This window comes from Syngnathus scovelli, chromosome 1, assembly GCF_024217435.2.
Source record: "Syngnathus scovelli strain Florida chromosome 1, RoL_Ssco_1.2, whole genome shotgun sequence".
Classification (NCBI taxonomy): Eukaryota; Metazoa; Chordata; class Actinopteri; order Syngnathiformes; family Syngnathidae; genus Syngnathus; species Syngnathus scovelli.
The window spans coordinates 14,054,188-14,071,841 of record NC_090847.1 but is presented as its reverse complement, the minus strand read 5'-3'; the positions used below and the strand labels follow the sequence as shown (position 1 = coordinate 14,071,841).

The window sequence follows — 17,654 nt, the reverse complement described above, 5'->3', positions numbered from 1 at the left end:
GCTAGAGCGGACACTCTTCTTTGTATGACTCCCCAAGGAGCTGAACTGCCTTGTTCAAATCCGGGAATTACTGTAGCTGTCAGGAATGTTCTTGCAAAAAGAGGTTATAAAGGTTCGGAAAGCAAAAGTTCAGCTTACAAAGAATAAAATTGACGTGACAACTTTACAGCTAACCTACTAGATGTCCCAAATTAGTTCTTGTTATTGACTGACTGAAGGCAACGTTTGATTGAACTGGACTACTATGACTGATGGCTACTGGGACACATTCTGAAGAGGAAATCACTCTGAGAGGTGTGCCTGGAACACACAACCAGGAATGTTTCACAGTTGCTATATTCTTTAATAGTTTTCTCTTTTAATATCTATTTATATATTTTAATATCATTTCATAAAATTGTTCATACGTTTTTCAATATATTTTGAAAGGGCGATTGGGAACAAAAATGATTGTATTATATTTATGTTATTGAACATGAAGATGATTTGCAATTTGAGTGCTTTAGCAAGAAACATGAAGTTGATGTATGTACACGATTTGCCTCTACAGCAAAAAAATGATGAATTTACTTAATTTTATTTCATCAGGTGGCTGGCACAAAATAAAATCATCTGGACCCAAAGAAATTTAGACAAAGTAGACTATGAAATCACTTGTCTCTGGATCCAAATCATTTAATTTTTTTCAACCACTTGACAAAATAAAATGGAGTAAATTCAACACACTATTTTTTATCCAGCCAGTTCTGTCCCCCAGGTCTTGAGTTTGACATCTGTGTTTTATTGTGGCGCTTGAAGGTGTCTGGCTGCTTGATTCTACTAGTGGTAGCAGAGCCCAGAGTGTGGAAAGAAAGCACCCACTACCAGGACAGTATGTCTGTAGCTCAAGGACACATTACCAAACACAATGACACTTTTTTCTTCGCACCCCAGACAACTTTACTGAGCAATCAATTAGGGTACAGATGATGGATGGATGGATGGATGGATGGATGGATGGATGGATGGATGGATGGATGGATGGATGGATGGATGGATGGATGGATGGATGGATGGATGGATGGATTTTTATAATTAGAAGAAACTCCCTCACCCCAGCAATTTCCTACTTCATTTTTTTTTCATGCTCACATGTTATTTAAGCTTCATTCTTTGTTTACAGCCTTGAGACCAACCACAAACTGACAAGTGATATGAACCCAAGTAATGGTAGAATTCTATCAAAGTGTGAACAATCAAGACACCATCGGTGCTCATCTCCCAAAATAAGACTGCACATTTTGAATATTAAAGTCCTTTGTTGTATTAGGAACAGTAGTATGATGGAAAGAAAGCTGCTTATTTCAAAGGGAATCTTGCTTGGTAATTTTTATCCTACTCCGGTTATCTTTATTTTCATCATGTACTTAATCACGCAATTTCATTTAATCTTGTGCATTTTTCTTTATGCTTCATATTGTATCGGGTCTAGATTCCCTAAAGATTCCACAGTCATGAAGCAAAGGTAGCCAAAATATGACACAAATATACTGCCACTCGATAAAATCTTGATACAGCGCGGGTATTGGATCTCATAAAATGAAGCTAATCTAAACTAAAACTGTAACCATAACATCCCACAATAAAAGCAAAGTAGTAAACATTAGTGACTACTGGGCACTGTGTGTAGCTCCAAAGCAAACTAACCAATGTGCTATTTTAGGGCCAGCAATGAATCAGAACTTCCTGCCGTCCCTGGGCGACTGAAAATGTGGTGTTCGTCTCACACTGGTGTCATTCGTTCAAACTGAGTATCTCGCAAATGACGCTCACTGACAAGTCTCAATTTTGGGAGCAGAAAGCTTGCATAGTTACAAAGTAATTGCAGAGAATCAAAGGAAAAAAAACAAAACAAACCCTACATAAGAATGAATCAACCAATACTCCATCGGTAAGCTTTGATATGTTTGAATGTGTTTGTGTGTTGATGCGCACATATTGCACACTAACTATAAATATTTATTTTATGAAATGGCCCCAATCATTAGCTCGCCATGGGAAGTAATGTAGGAGCCTGCCGGTTTTTGTGTGCTTTAAATTAGTCTCTTTAAAGAAATTCTGCAAATATGAAATGCTATCCTGAATTGAGCCTCAGAGCGATGCCAATAGACGGTGTGTGTCATCACTTTCCTCAAAAAGTTTCCCCTTGCTATTTGTATAAATCGCATCTGCACCACAAATTAATACTTACGAGTGCTTATTCACCATATTTTTTAAACAAACAAAGCAGTATAATATGAAAGGTTTGCGTATGATAGGACCAAGCGGTAAATAACGTTTCAGTTAATCATTTTGATGAATTTATAAATCCTCTTATCATGTTGCATCTAGCAGCGACCTGTGGAAAACATTAATATTAATACAGATTATACTTACAAATACAGCAATGTAAAAATATAATACATCTGGAAGAGCCTCCACATTCAGCCATATTTTGTTTTTTTGAGATAGTATTTTTGTAAAGGAAAGCTGCCAAGATGGAAATTTTGCTTGCTTTGAATGTTCTCTTGTTGAAACCTTCAGTGTACACATAGTAGACAGAGAGTCGTCAGTGAGAAACGCTGGTGAGTATGGCGCTTGTTCATGCTGACCAAAAAGGGCAGCCTGTGGTTTGGGTGGGAGGATTTCTGGACCATATGAACTAAATTAACATTTGCTGCTTTTCTATTAAAATATAGCAAAAGAGATCTATTTCTGTAGGTCACTTGCAAAAATAGGCGATCAGCACCTAATGAATGAATTGTAATGGAGGTATCTGAACAATGCTGTGAAACATACAAAGGAGATGCAGATAAGTACTGTGCCCTTCTTTCTGCATAGCATTACGCTGACATCATAGCTTTTAAAAGCTTACAGTGTCCTTTCTCTTTAATTTGTGCACAATGCACAGATAGGGATTGATTTTTATTTAAATCTGTTCCTTCCATGACCCCCCGCACCCGTCCATACGTTGATGGCAGCACATAGGCAGTGGGTGTACATGTGCATGTGTGTATAGAATGAGGGTCTGCTCATGCGCACTTCTTCAAGTGGTACGATAAAAGCTTTTTACTCATCTTTTTCATTTTAGGTCTGCATGCCTAAGTGATCTCCATCCCCAGCAGCTCTCCACACAGCGTGGTTTCCCTTTGGCAACACACTCACAGCCTTCTGTCATATCACACATCAGACCTAATATCATCCGTATCCACATCCCCCACACCTGTAAATACACATTTTCGAGGGCCATTATTTAGCCTCCCCCCCACACACACACGCACGCACGCATGCACACACACGCACGCACGCATACCCACACTCACACACACGCACCGGAGGGCTTCCATTCTCTAACATTGACAGTGTGTGCATGTTTGTAGGCAATGCTTAAACAACACCCACTGGCTAAGTGCTAAATAAGGAATAAACAATATAGTAAAAGAACAGAAAGAAAGCTGCTGTGAAGGAAGAAAATTTAACAAAAAGTGAGAAGTGGCAGAGTAGAACATAAAACGGTTATTTGAACTTTGGTATGGATTTGAAAATACACAAACATGGAGCAAAATAATAATTGGTTAGTTTGTAACTAACGGCCGTTGTTCATCATTCAGGATTCATTTTCAACATACAATTGGTCAGTTTTCAACTAAATAATTTTGTATGAAGGTAGTGATTGCGAAGCTGTTCAAATATAAAATTAATTAATGCTTTTTTTTTCCTTATTTGACAGCTTGGTGCTCAGGTAAAATATGACAAAAGGGAGTAGACCAGGAATCATCAACTGGCAGCTCGCTGTGGTCCAATCCGGCCCGCCGAACCATCTAATCGGGCCCACGAATGAATTCCATAATTATGATGATTACACAAAAAATATCTGTTAGAAGAAAAGCCTGACTCAACAAAGCCTTGCGAAAAAAATGGGAGCGTGAATTATGTATATTCACAGCACATAACACGAATGTTTATTTTAAGGCTACTGTGTATAATTTTGAGGTGGCTCACAACAATAAATACAGACAGACAGACAGACAGACAGACAGACAGACAGACAGACAGACAGACAGACAGACAGACAGACAGATAGACAGATAGACAGATAGACAGATAGACAGATAGATAGATAGATAGATAGAATTCACCTTTATTTAATATCTGTTAGTCAAGAATTTTAAAACACACTATGTTATTGTCAGACTGCAGTATTTTTATTCCATTCACGCCACATCTGTTTGTGTTAGACTGCATTAACAGGATTGTAATATTGTGTTGATGTTGTTGTTCATGTTAATTTCGAAATCTTCTGTGCCACATTTTGCTCTTACTGTATTAGTGCTTTTAGGCATTGAGTACACATAACCAGTGACAATGTGTGCACTCGTGCACAAGCTCAATTTAGCTAAAGTGGGAGTGAAGCCGGAGTGGGAGCGGATGTGATGCACACATCACACGAAATTAAACATTGCCTTAGGAGCTTGGATTGGCAGGGGAAGCAGAGGATACTGCTGGAAGGTGGCTTGAGGGGGGTGAAGAAAAAGAAGGGCTGAAGGAACCGAAGGAAGTGGGAAGACCATGTTTTTCCAAAACAGGAAATAAAATCTTCTGCAATACACTTATGTACAATGATCAGGCACACATACACTTGAGCTCTGTCAAAACCTTTTACAAAGGCCGTGCTAGCAGAACTTAACGCACTTCAAACCCTCAAGCACTTAAACTTGGGGGCATAAAAAAATAATTGTTTAAATTGAGAGAACAAAGACATTTGTATCTGATGTGATCAACTGTATTTCACACAGTTCTGAAATTTCATCAGCATTTTGGGGTTGTGTAATCCTCTACTCTCTTTTAGTGCCCATTTCCTTCGTTCCTTTGAAATTTCCAAGGGGAATAATTATTTTGATTGTCATTATGTCACACTTTTAAATGTATATTAACAAAATTTGTCACAGTAGTAAACATGGCAAGCACACACTGGAGCAGGAGGTTTGGGAACATTTTCTTTTAAGTTTCAATTCCTAGTTTAAGACAACCACAGCCATCTACGCTAGACATGATCACATTTTGTGACCAAACATTAAAAATGTGCTTTAAGTATGATGCCATTGGGTTTCTTTAGTTTTGATCAGAAATAAATTACTTCATTGTTTCCTCGCTCCAAATGACCTAAAATAAATCCATTAATGCACAAGCATATCAAAGAATGACACATGCGCTTATAGGCCTGCCGATTAAAAGGCACAATTGACTACTTCCAGGCAAAGAGCTCTGCTCATCAGCGGCCAGGACAATAATATAATATATATAATATAATGCTGCAGCAGAGCCAGAATTCCACCTTTTACAGATTTGGCTCATGGTGGAATATCCTGCTCGCTCCCCAAAGTGTGAGGAATCGGTGAACGTATGACTCCCAGTGCACACAGAGCATAAAGAGGTCAAAAATCAGATGCCGTGAGGACAGCATTGACCACGGCTAACAGAGGGCACTTGTTTAGCTGTGGTGGCTCATTTCAGTGCATGTATAGTCATGTGTGAAAAAAACTAACCCTTCACTTGTTTTTTTAATATTATTTCAATGTAGTCAACAAAATAAATGCATTTATCGGGTTTTAGAATCATCTAACTATAACCTGATATTCACGTCAAATACAGTATTGGTTTAACAACCAAATATTCCAGAAGCTCAAAGAAAATGTGTGGAAATACCTGTTTAATTAGAGAGAAGCCTTCTTATTTTTTGCTAGAATGTAAAAAAGTGAACATGCAGCAAATCAAAATATTTGATTAATTTATCATCAGGAAGGCCGTGCCAAATTTTATTACTTCCCTGAGGTTATACTTGCCAACTTTAAGAACTGCAATAGCTAATGCCCATTGATATTCCAAAGGTTTTTACTAAGATGACGATCCATGATTGAAAATGGACATATGTGGTTTTCCTTGGTAGGCGCCACTTTACGTATAAAAAGGTACCTTTCACTTTATAGAAAACTTTCCCCTCTCCAAAATGGAGTAGAAAAAAGCTGGGTACATAAATCCCTTCTTGACCTACATCTTCCATGATAGGATGCCCTAGTAAGACCTCCTGCATGATTGAAAACCAGATTATTCATTAACTAATACTTGACAGCTCTACAGTAGAGCTAGGACTCGGGCTCCCTCTGTCCCAGATGCGGACAAGATGGAGGATTTTTAAGTGGAGAAAGTTCAAAGCCTAGGCTGCGGGGAGCTTTCCAAAGAACCACAAGAAAGCCATGAAGTGGTAGAGAAAGCATTAGGAGTGCCAGCTATTTCTTCCTATAAACTCTCCCAGTCTAAAAAGAATGAGGTGGCAGGATCACGCGTTAGCAAAAATAAACACAGTTTTCCCGTGGGTTAAGCTGATGATGCAGCAGGTTGAATTTTGCCGACATGATGAATGCTAAAGTAAGCCAGACACAGAATTTAGGGATTTAATTTTCTCTAAAACCAAATTTATGTTGTAGCTGAGAACTACCATTCAGTTTCCCTCGAGATGGGTTGTGGCACACTGAAGAAAATACTCGCTCTCAATGCTGCTAATGCAAGGCACATTTCACATGGTAATGTTCACCTTAATACAGATTTACTGATAAACTGGAAAAAAAAATCAGATGATAGGAATTACCATAATTATAATTAGTACCCAATTTAGTCTGATTGCAGCAATATATCTTTTGGCGCATCAATTGTATACTACAGTATGAAACAAACAAGGAAAGGACTAATTATCAATCACTGCCGACAAAAACGACAAAGAAAGACAAGAAGAAGAAAAAACAAAGAAGAATACGATGTGAGTCGGGCAGAAGTACAACCCTTTGACACAACCGTTACTATCTACTATTTAAAAAGGTCAGACCGGTCAGGTCCCTCAGCATGAGTTCAACTTCAATGATAGCTCGCTCGTTGGTGGTAGAATTAGCTCCAGCTCGTACCACTCTGTTGTTTTTTCAACCTGACTCAGCGCTCTCTCTCTTTACGATGAGACTCTGAAAGCTTAGCGGTCACATGGAATGCCAGCTCATCGACTATTATGATGACTGCCTCCCCTATTGCTCACCGCCTGTCTCCGCTCACCGGCACACAGTCCTAAAAGCTGGCCTTTGTCTTTCTTTCTGATGAAATGTGATGATGTGTGTGCACATTATGGGAATGAGGCAGGACTGGTTCTCATGAAATTTTTAATGGTTGGGAATAACACCCAAAGATATTGTGACAAATTGTGAGATATAGGAATGGGGACGGTGGCGTTTCTAGATAAATCATTTTAAACAAAGTCAGGTCATACTTTTTCACCATTAAAATACAATAAATGACTAATATTAGCATAGTGAAAAACTAACATGAAAGACTTACTTTGAGCTTGTCAAAACGTTCGGTGAGCGAGGACACCTGGTGCTCCCGGTGGCGCCCGACCAGTTTGCAGAGGGCACAAATGAGCTGGTCATCCACCAGGCAGTACATGTTGACCTTCTCGTTCTCGTGCTCCACGCAGGTCAGGCCGCGGAGGTGCGTGTCCGGCACAGGCTCCACCAGGCGGTGGCTCGTGAAGGGCTTCTTGTTGGGGTGCGTCGCTCGCAAACAGCGGTCACAGTACGATACCTCGCATGTGACGCATGTCTTGACGGCCTCGCGAGGTGGGTCCTGCTCGCAAAACTGGCAGCAGATGCGCAGATCCATTTTCGCCACAAACGCCGGGCTGTGGTTGGCGTTTGTGTGGTTAATGTGATTGGTGTGATTGGCGTGCGGGTGTTGGTGGGGGTGGCTGGAAGTGGCCGGGCTGCTCCGGGCGCTGCTTCCGCTCGTGCCACCGCCACCACCGCCGCCAATTGTTCCTGCTATTGTGCCGCTAATGGTGGCGGTGTAGGGCCGCTGCAGGCGCCGGCTTTCAGTAGGCGAATTGGGGCCGCTCAGGGAGGCCTTTTGAAAGCGGTCTATAATGTTCTGCAGCGTCACATTGCGCTTAAGCCCCTCCAGTCCGCGGTGATTCAGCGTGATGACGTAACGACAGGTGGGGCACTGAAAGGCCGAAACAGATTCAAGCGGCTTGCTGGATGAGCAGTGTGAAACCAGGATGCGGTGGGCACAGTTGAAGCACAGGCTGTGGGCGCACGGTAAGAGCAGAGGGTCTTCAAACAACTCCAAGCAGATCGGGCAGGTTAGCTCAGACTCCAGTGTTTCCATCTTCAGTTGAACCTATCTAAAGACAAAATCAAATCCCACAGAAGCTGGCCTTTTACCTGTAATGAAGAAAGAAAAAACAAGGTCATGCAGTGCAGAACCACTTCAATGAACCATCTATCATTAATAATGACCTTCACAAATTCACTAATTTACAACTAGATCAGATTTGATTCAGAGATCCAGGAATTTGAAGATGGGATTTTCCATCCATCCCTCCCTCCCTCCCTCCCTCCCTCCCTCCCTCCCTCCCTCCCTCCCTCCCTCCCTCCCTCCATCCATTTTTTTTTACATCAATGAAAAAAGTACCAATGAGTATTTAAAAAAAAAATGTTTTCTCTTTTTCTAAAAACATTGAAACTAGGTTAAAATGCTATGCGACAGACAATTCAGAAAATACAGATCAAATGTAGTGTTCAAATGGGTAAATGCTTTGTTTGATTAAATGGAGACCATGAGCATGTGACAAGAGCAAGATCAAGGGTCAAGGAAAGCACGCCAGTGCAAGCTTGCCCATGTTTTTTATGCAGGAGCCAACCAGGAAGTAACTGGGAGGCATTTCCCGCCGCTTGGTCTATTGCTGTTGGCACACAATGATCACTCAGCCATCCCTATCTTATTGGATGCACCTTATGATGGCACCCAAATACTGCTTTAGAATTTAACATTTTTCAATTGGCTTGATCAGGTTGGCTCCACACTAACAATTACGTTTGCTGGTCATCTCCGTGTCGCTCTGCCGTAGTCCGTCAACAGGTGTCCGAAAAGTGGACAGCTTGCCCTTAAAGAATTTTGTTAATCACAGGGTCCCATATTCCAAGTCAGAAGTGGGCCCAACCTCTGGTGCCCATTTGAGAACCATGACAATATTTTTACATGCATGTCTGGTTATACATGATCATAAAGATAACCAACCAATACTTTATTTTCGAGTAAATGTCTTCTTCACCAGAGTGTCTTACAACGCAAATCTATTAACAAAAACAACATGATAGGAATCAGCTGATTTAGCTCATCAATTTGATAGCATGGGTTTTTCTGTTTATCATCCAAACTAGACAATGAATCAGCAGTCTGGCCATCTCGTGCCCAAGCGATGCAACGTTAATGTGACTGTGCTTAACGGAGCATAGTGTTATAATTAAGACCGCACTTTAACACACCATCAGCAGGTCTATTAAGCCTCGTCCGTGTCACTCTGGGGAAACAATGCAGACAGTAAGGGGAGCCACTTAGGGCCAGAGCTGCACAGTAAAACTCGTGAACACACGCAGGCACACAAACACAGACATACACACAAAGACACACGCGCTCACACACATTTATCAGCATAGTTATTGTTGCCACTAATCCAAATTAAAGCAAAACATGAAATCACGTTTGTACAGCTCCAGCATGACAACCTTTCGATGCACTTTGAGATTTCACTGAAATGTAAAGAGCATTATATGGATGAAGTAACTGAGCAGAGGGCAAATCTGGGCTTCCCTGTTGAAAATACCCCCGTCACCTGACTCCGGATAAGCAGTATAAAATGGGTGGATGGATTATGTAATGTTTTAAATCACCTTCTATACCGTCTACTGAAAAGTTGATAATGTGGGTATTTTCTTAAGTGGCTGTGTTGGTCGTTCATACTTGCGTGCATTTTGGAAGCTGAGACTACACGCTTCAGTATTTCATCCACAATTAGGCCTACATACTGATAATTGTGAATTTAATTGAGTATTTTTAAAAGTCAGGGGCAGTGTCGGTTCTGACAAGGCCACCATAACTTTGTGTCATGTCTCCACTTCGCTCTCGCCCTGCTTGGCCGGCTGACACGCCCTTCACGCTAGTAGTCTTGAGCGCGCGTCGCCAATGCGGAACTTTTTGTCCCCTTCCAGGTGACTGATTTAGGCAGCACAAGTGCCCTCTATTGACAAACCACCAATGATGGATTGTTAAATTAAAAAAAAAAGGTCACACAGCATCAGATAATGACTAAAATCATTTGAGATCAAGGGCCTTCAATCTGGCAAATTGATGGTTTTCCACATCCTATGACACCCAACACGTCCCTCACCATAACAAAAACCACGTTCCCAGTACCCTCCCTTCCTCAAGTGCATCTCGAGGCTAATGCTCTCGTGAATTTCCACTTTCACAACAGGACAGGAAAAGAAGTGGGGAATCGCATTGTTTGAAAGTCCTGGAGAGTGACAAAACAATCAAAAGGAGCAGCAGTAGCCATGGAAAACAGACTTTGGATACATTGGCACGTGCACCCACCGTGGTATTGGAAAGACTATATTTGTAATCCCATCATGGAAAAACATTCATCTACTCTGAGGAACTAAATTACACCTTTTGCAAAGGCTTATTTTAGACATTTTTTTATTGGGGACAGTTTATGTGGCAAAGATCTTATCATTTAATATATGCCTGTAAATCAAAGCCTCCAAATCGTGAGTCTGGCACAAGTCAAATCACAAATCAAAATTTTCTCCATCTGCATCATAGCCTGTCTCACTTAGTCAAACAAGGAGCTTTCATTCTCGAGTTTATGACGTAACCACATACCAAGCGAGAGGCCAACACACCACGTTCCGAGAACTCACTAGTCTGTTTGTCCAATTCAGAGACATCATTTCCATTTCGTCCAAGGACACAAGTCATGTATATGAACAAGCTGCATGAATACTTTCATTCTTGACCATGTTGGCAAACATAACTCTTAAACCCGAAACATGGCATTTCCCTTAATGCGCTTAACGGAGCTTTTAAAACTTTAAGAAGCAGCACATTGTTTAAGTGGATCCAGCGGAATTCAGGAACCTTATCGGATTGAATTTTGGACATTTTATTTCCAGTTCTTTTGGGAGTTTACGTTTCAGTGTGGGACCAGCCATTTTACTTGTGAACACCCCCCAAAAAAACCTGCTGACCCTAAAATACAAGATTACATACACGCATATGGTTTTAAACTTGTGTCCTTAGCAGTCTTAGACGCCAGCAATATGCCTGCAAGCAGTTGCTTCACAGGATAAAAAGGAACAAAGGTATTAGCACCCCCCCATCCATTCCAAATGTTTCATATTTTCCTCTATTTTCCCCTTCGACTCCTAGCCTCAACCTGACTTTCCTCTCTTTCATTCTCACTCTTTCTCAGCCTTAGAAAAAGGTTGGTTTCATTCTAACGTTTGATGCCTGTTCTGAAAATATAAACAGTCGCACAGCCAAACGGGTGTTTCCCTTCCCCCACTCACTGCACTCAGCAGCACGGTTTAGAAGTGGCTTCCACGTCTGCACATGAAAGGTAACTTTCATGTATTTGAGGCGGTGTAATATCAAGTTACAAAGTAAAAACATTCCGGTGTGAGCTTTTGTCAATGTATAACAATTCAAATTCTTTAAAACTTAACTTTTTACACTTCAAGCTCACTTTCCTACATCTGTTGTGGACTAAAAAAAAAGGGCAGCAGCAGGCATAGATGCGGTTTCCATTCTGTGGTCCAATAGGTAGCACTTAATGGAATAACATGGGCTGGGCGTCTGCTGGGGGACAAGTCGCTGAATGTTCATGCCCTGTAGGTCAAACCCACAAATTAACAATATGCACAGTGTGTGCGTGTGTGTGTGTGTGTGTGTGTGCGTACATTTTTTTGCCTTCTCATATTTTGTATTCTGTATGGTTGAGCAAAGCATTAGCTTGGATTATGTATCCGTCACTTTTTTTCTACATTTTAGCTGTGTGTGGTGTGGATTTCACTGTTTGCTCTGTGTGCTCGCCTTGAATGGAAGACATGTTTGTTTTGTTCACGCTCCAACCCAGGTGTACGTTTGACAGTTGTATCTGTTATTTTACCACTGCTAAGTTGTTACACTTTAACCCATGTCCGTTGGGACCTTTGTTTAAAACTACCAAATGGATTTCACTAAAATGATGGAGGTGGTGGAGGATTTTTGCACAGACCAAAAGAAATGTCATTTTGGTTGATTTGGTGGCTGTCAACTGTCTCAATGTTTTTGTCTTAAAAATTGAAAATGCTAGGAAATTGATGCCCATTGAATGGTTTAATGCAGTTGTACCTGGAAATAAAAAATCAAGTCAGATTGTGGCAGTGGACTTTCCACTCCTACCTCTAAGAATTTCCAGCCAGTGCATAATAAATTTACACAGTCAAAAGATTTAACGGGAAACACCACTGTAGTGCAACCACACTCTTGCTTCTAGTGATGCTTACATTATGAATGTGTTTTTGTCCACATGAACTGAGGAAGATGGGACCACAGCTTATTACATATTTAGATGTGGCCAAGCATGCAGTAAAGACCAAGATGAATAGAGCTCATTGGCATATAGCCTACGAGAACGTGTTTTGCAGGTATAGCCGCAAAAGTTAATCTTATTCAGAAACTAAATATAATCGAACGACAATATTTAGAATAAAGCTGTAATATTAAAAAAAAATACTACATCATTCTTTATGACACTCGTGCTCAGAGCAAGTGTCCAAAAAGATCAGGAATCTTCATCTTAATGCAGGTTAGCGTCTATAGCTTCTATTAACAAAGTCACGTCTGTTTCGTTTGTACGTCAACATCTTTTAAGACAACAAAGAGAAACAGCTTATCACCTGAACGAGTTGAATGCGGTGGTTTGTTTGCGGCGTACTAAAGTCCCGAGTTGAAGGTACTAACAGAGAAGGTATCAACCAGCAAATGAGTGGAGTAGACACATAGAAAAAAACACATAGATTTTGAACTCATATTTTTTAGTTATTTGTGAGAACTATGAACAAGACAAGGATGAATAGTCAATATAGCAACCTGCCAGGCAATTTGGGCCAACAAAAATAGCTTGAAAAGGGCATCCTGGGCATTTTCAACTCCAATTATCTTATAAACCCAATAAAACGACATGAGAGGTTTTTAAAAAAAACAAGCAAACAAACAAAAAAATGTGTGGCGAGAGACTTAATATTGTGCGATGGCGCATTTTTTGGAGACATTTTAATCATTTCTTAGTAAACAATGCTGGAACTGTATTTACTTTTGTGTTTTCTAAATCCAGACACATACAAGAGTGTTTGATAAGTGTACACTTTGCAGTTTACCAAATTTGGCATCAGTCAATCTTGAAGGAAATCATTATCAACTTGTACTATTGTATTATTTTTTTCAAACCTGTTAATATTAGTATACAGTGATGACTAGCATCAATGATAGAGATCATGTAGTACAAGATGATGAATTCAAGAAGTGCTAAGAAACTAAGAAAGAAAACTTGCTAGTGTTTACAGTTGACACTTTATCAGATTTGATTTAATACCACGATCATGACTACGAGTGTGTGAGAGAGAGCATGACACTTCCTTACAAGCTTACCTTTTACTGGAATTTTCTATAAATATGTAAATATACCCCAGACATGAGTGGGGGGAAAAAAGCAATCTGTGCCACATAAACGGCATTGTGGGCTTCCCAAAACAGAATCTTTTTAGAGTAATTGCAATTCCTAAGACACCCGCAAAAACAGTATATTCAATTGGAAAAGATATTCAAGAAAAAAAAAAAAACACCTGTATTAAAATTGATGATACATTCCTGGGTTAAATTGCCATAAATTGCACAGGATTCTCTGCAAAAATGAGGCAGATAGGTAATCCATGAGACGTCAGATACATTAATAACACACTGACCACATGGATGATATGGATTACATGCTTTTCAAGAGTCAAATTAATGCAAAATGTGACACCAAACAGTGACAGTGTTTTGGTGTGACAGCACTTAGACTGTCCACTTGACACAAATACAGTACAGACAAAAAACAAGCTTGCTGGAATTGCCACGTTCGCACACTTAGATTCATTTTGGCAGACACTACATATTTATATTTCATACATCACTTGGATTGTTTTGTCTTGTGCCATGGTGTAATGCTATGATACTTCACTCAAAAAATTCACACTATCTTAGCAGAAATGTCTAAAGAAATGGTGACCTTATCTTAAGTGTTCAACATATCACTATATGAGAAAAATATTCCACTATGAAAGTCATGATTCCATAAAAAAAAAAAAAAAAAGCTTAAAAAAACAGGGTGGCTTGAACAACCGCCATGTAGGAAATACAGTAATTCTACAATTAGATAATAATGTAGGCCTGTCACTATCAAACATTTTTATTCAATTATTATATCAATTTTCCATTGATTAATCAAATAATCATTATTGTTTTGTATTAAAATATTTAACAAAATACATCTTTTTCCAATTATTGTAGATCTTTGTGGTTGTTTTGTGGGCGGTATTACTTCATACCAAAACCAAATAAAAGATAATTAAGTAATACCACACAGGAGGTAATGATGCACTCGATGTTTGTGAAAGAATTTGGATAGTTGGTAATTATAGAATATTTACTGTTGAGATGCTGAAACCAGAGAGTTTTGACTAGTTTACGTTAAACAGTCGCTCTAAACAATCAATCAATTATCAAAATAGTTGTTGACTCATTTGATGGTCAATTAATTGTCAATATTAATTAATTCTGACACCGCTAGTTAAGTGTAATTAAGTGTGGCCATTTGAGTCACATGTTCAATGTAAACCACAATATATTTATGCCTAAATTATTCATTTTTTATTATTAAAATTGTATTGTATAGTTTTTAGGTATTAATATTAGCATGGGTTGACCCATTTTAAATGTGAAATGATGATCCTAATTTAAACAGGCTCCATCAACGCATTCATATGAGAGCTACATCAATAATTCTATAAATTGAGTCACAATGCAAGCATGTTTTTACCCCCTTCTAAATTTAATACATCCATGGAGAGCACTTGCCACTTCAACTCAAGAAGAGGCACCATTAATAAAGCAAGATGTGTTACTAGGCCTCTCAGTTATTCATGATTGCTAGAAAAGGGGAAGGGGGCAGATGGAGAATGCATGCAAGAGTAAACTGAGAGAGATGACCAGAAAACCAATAAGGTCAAGAGAAATCATCACAAAAATAGATCAAACTAAAAGGAGTGGTGAGGTGAGGTGAGAGGCACAGGGGAATAGTGAATACTTGTGATTGGGGTGACCCAATGGAGATTCCGTTCATTGGGGTGGGAGTGGTTCCGGTCCTCTGTTTAGTATTACAAAGTCAGACATGGCTATTTATACCACACTAATGTACAGCATTTCCTTTGATGGGGGTGAGTACGCTATTGTCTTCCCCTGCTGCTGTTTGATTGAGTTTAACCTCAACTGCCTCACATAAATGTCTTTACTAATTACTTTAATTAATTAATGAACACTCATTTGTCTCATCTACAGGTGCTCGCTGTAACAAATCATGGGTGTTTGTAGACAAGTGATGATTTTCAGAGTCTATGTGGCAAATGTGGTAGATAAGTTGTGCTAAATTTGTGTGGGACACAGAACAACCGCAAAATGTCTCATAACCCAAATGTTTAAAGCTGTGTTTCCTTTATCAAGCAAGGTGCCCATTTCACTTTAGAAACTAGGCACAAATGTAATAAAAAAGTATGAATGATTAAGGGTGCGTAAGAACTGAATAACAATGATCTTAATATAGATTCTCGGCCTACATAATTGAAATTGAATATTTGCAGCTAGGGCAGCTGTTGCATAATTGGGAACAGGTGACCACACAGGATTATTGTAATGTCTGCTATCTGATGAAAAAGCAAATTTTTTGTTTGACCAGTCACTATATATATGTCACTGTCATAGATAGGAAAATATTCATGTGAGTTGACACACCGGCCATAAAGTTGATCTGGTATTGGATCACGTTCCAATCAAAAGAACGAGCCACTGGAAGCTGAACAGCAAATAATGACGGCTTTAACGGTAACTCCATTTCGTAAAGGTTTTTGCGTCAATTCAGCAACCCAACTCCAGTGTATTGCTGGAGGCCCTACAGCGCATGTCACATTTTTAACAAGAGGCGGCGATGTTTTATGCACTCTAACCGTTGTATGCCATTTGAAACACCAGGGATAAAAAAATATATATAAATCAATTTAACTCATTAATAACCATAAACTACTCATCACGCGCAAATAAAATCATATACCGGTACATACGTATATATTGAAGTATTTTTCTTATTTAATTTTTGTCCCTTTTAATGTGACTCAGCTGGGTGGTAGGGAGGTGCCCGAGCGCCCTTTAGTGACGAGCCGCCACTGGCAGTAAAAATCCGAAATGTTGACACAAATACGATCACAAGGTAAGAGTACAAACGATGTAGAATTTTTGCGGGCTGTAAAACAATTGCAATTGCGTATTTGAGAACAAAAACACTTTTCGTCGCCTCCCAGTAGCCATGTGTCTGAGGCCAACATAAATCAATAGGTTGTTAACTAAACAATAGATGCCTCACACAGACACTTTTTAAAAATAGTCAGTCTCCAGGGCCTTACAAAACCAAAGAGAATAACCATGAAGGTTCACAATGCCCACTGCTACATCAGTGTTACAACTAACGATAGCCTGGAGACCACCACGAAAAAAAAAAAAAAACTTCCCAAAGCCTTATCAAAAGTCTATAACTATAACCGTATTTTCAAATATTTCAGGCAAGGACCACCTAGAGGAGGGATATCTTGATATTGCAGGCAATAAATTGGTATGTAAAACTTGCTTCACGTCTGATTTGGGTGACTGACAATCTCAAATGGATGGAGAAGATGCTTTTAATGGGAAATGCTTGCAGAGTAAATGCGTATGTATTTACTCCCTTTTTTAGGATTGGTTATTCCCTTTTTTGGATTGGATTCAACATCAATGGTGTTGCACTTACACCTCAATCGTAGTGGGACAGAAAAAATAAATACAGTGAGTACATCAACAGCACTTGTATAACGTATGTTCATGCATCCATTTCTATGTAGTGCTTGTCCTTGTTATTGTCCTCGGTAAGTAAAGCCATATCAATTTGACTTCATGGAATTGTGACCAGTCAATAGCAGGCATTGGGTTATCGAATGGAAATTGTGTGAGGCAAAGCATCAAAAACAATTGAGCTATGCATTTGAGTGTTGACCTTAGCCTTCTGCATTAACCCAGAAGCGATACCCTCCAAAATCAAAGGGATTCTTGTTGGTATTTATTTATTTATTTATTTTGTTTGAAGTAATCGCTGAAAGCTTGAAGAGCATTGGTTGAAGACTTAACAGGATATGCTGATAGAAACATCTGAGGAATTGGCGGATCGAAACCAAATCCCTCACACTCACTGCTTTGCTTGGACTCCAATCAGGTTTCCCCCTCCTCTCTCCCGAACAGCCTCTTTGCTGTGTCCTATTCCGGGCTAAATGTTGCACACCATTGTTACGCCTTACCAGTCTGTATCAGCACAAAGACAGAAAAAGGGGGCAGCTCTGTTCTTTGGCCCTTAATCCAGCAGTAGGGTGAACCATAAT

The 17,654-nt window shown here is 39.6% G+C and overlaps 1 protein-coding gene across 5 annotated transcripts in view; it reads right to left on the bottom strand.

Annotated features, from left to right (window-relative positions):
* mid2 (midline 2) overlaps positions 1-17,654 on the bottom strand; it is an 89,831-nt gene that overhangs the window by 38,144 nt on the left and 34,033 nt on the right. For all 5 annotated transcript variants that reach the window (XM_049733781.2, XM_049733787.2, XM_049733772.2 and 2 more), the window contains one exon: positions 7,396-8,279. In XM_049733781.2, the coding sequence (XP_049589738.1) occupies positions 7,396-8,223 (828 nt within the window). In that variant the 5' untranslated portion in view covers positions 8,224-8,279. The remainder of the gene's footprint in view (positions 1-7,395; positions 8,280-17,654) is intronic.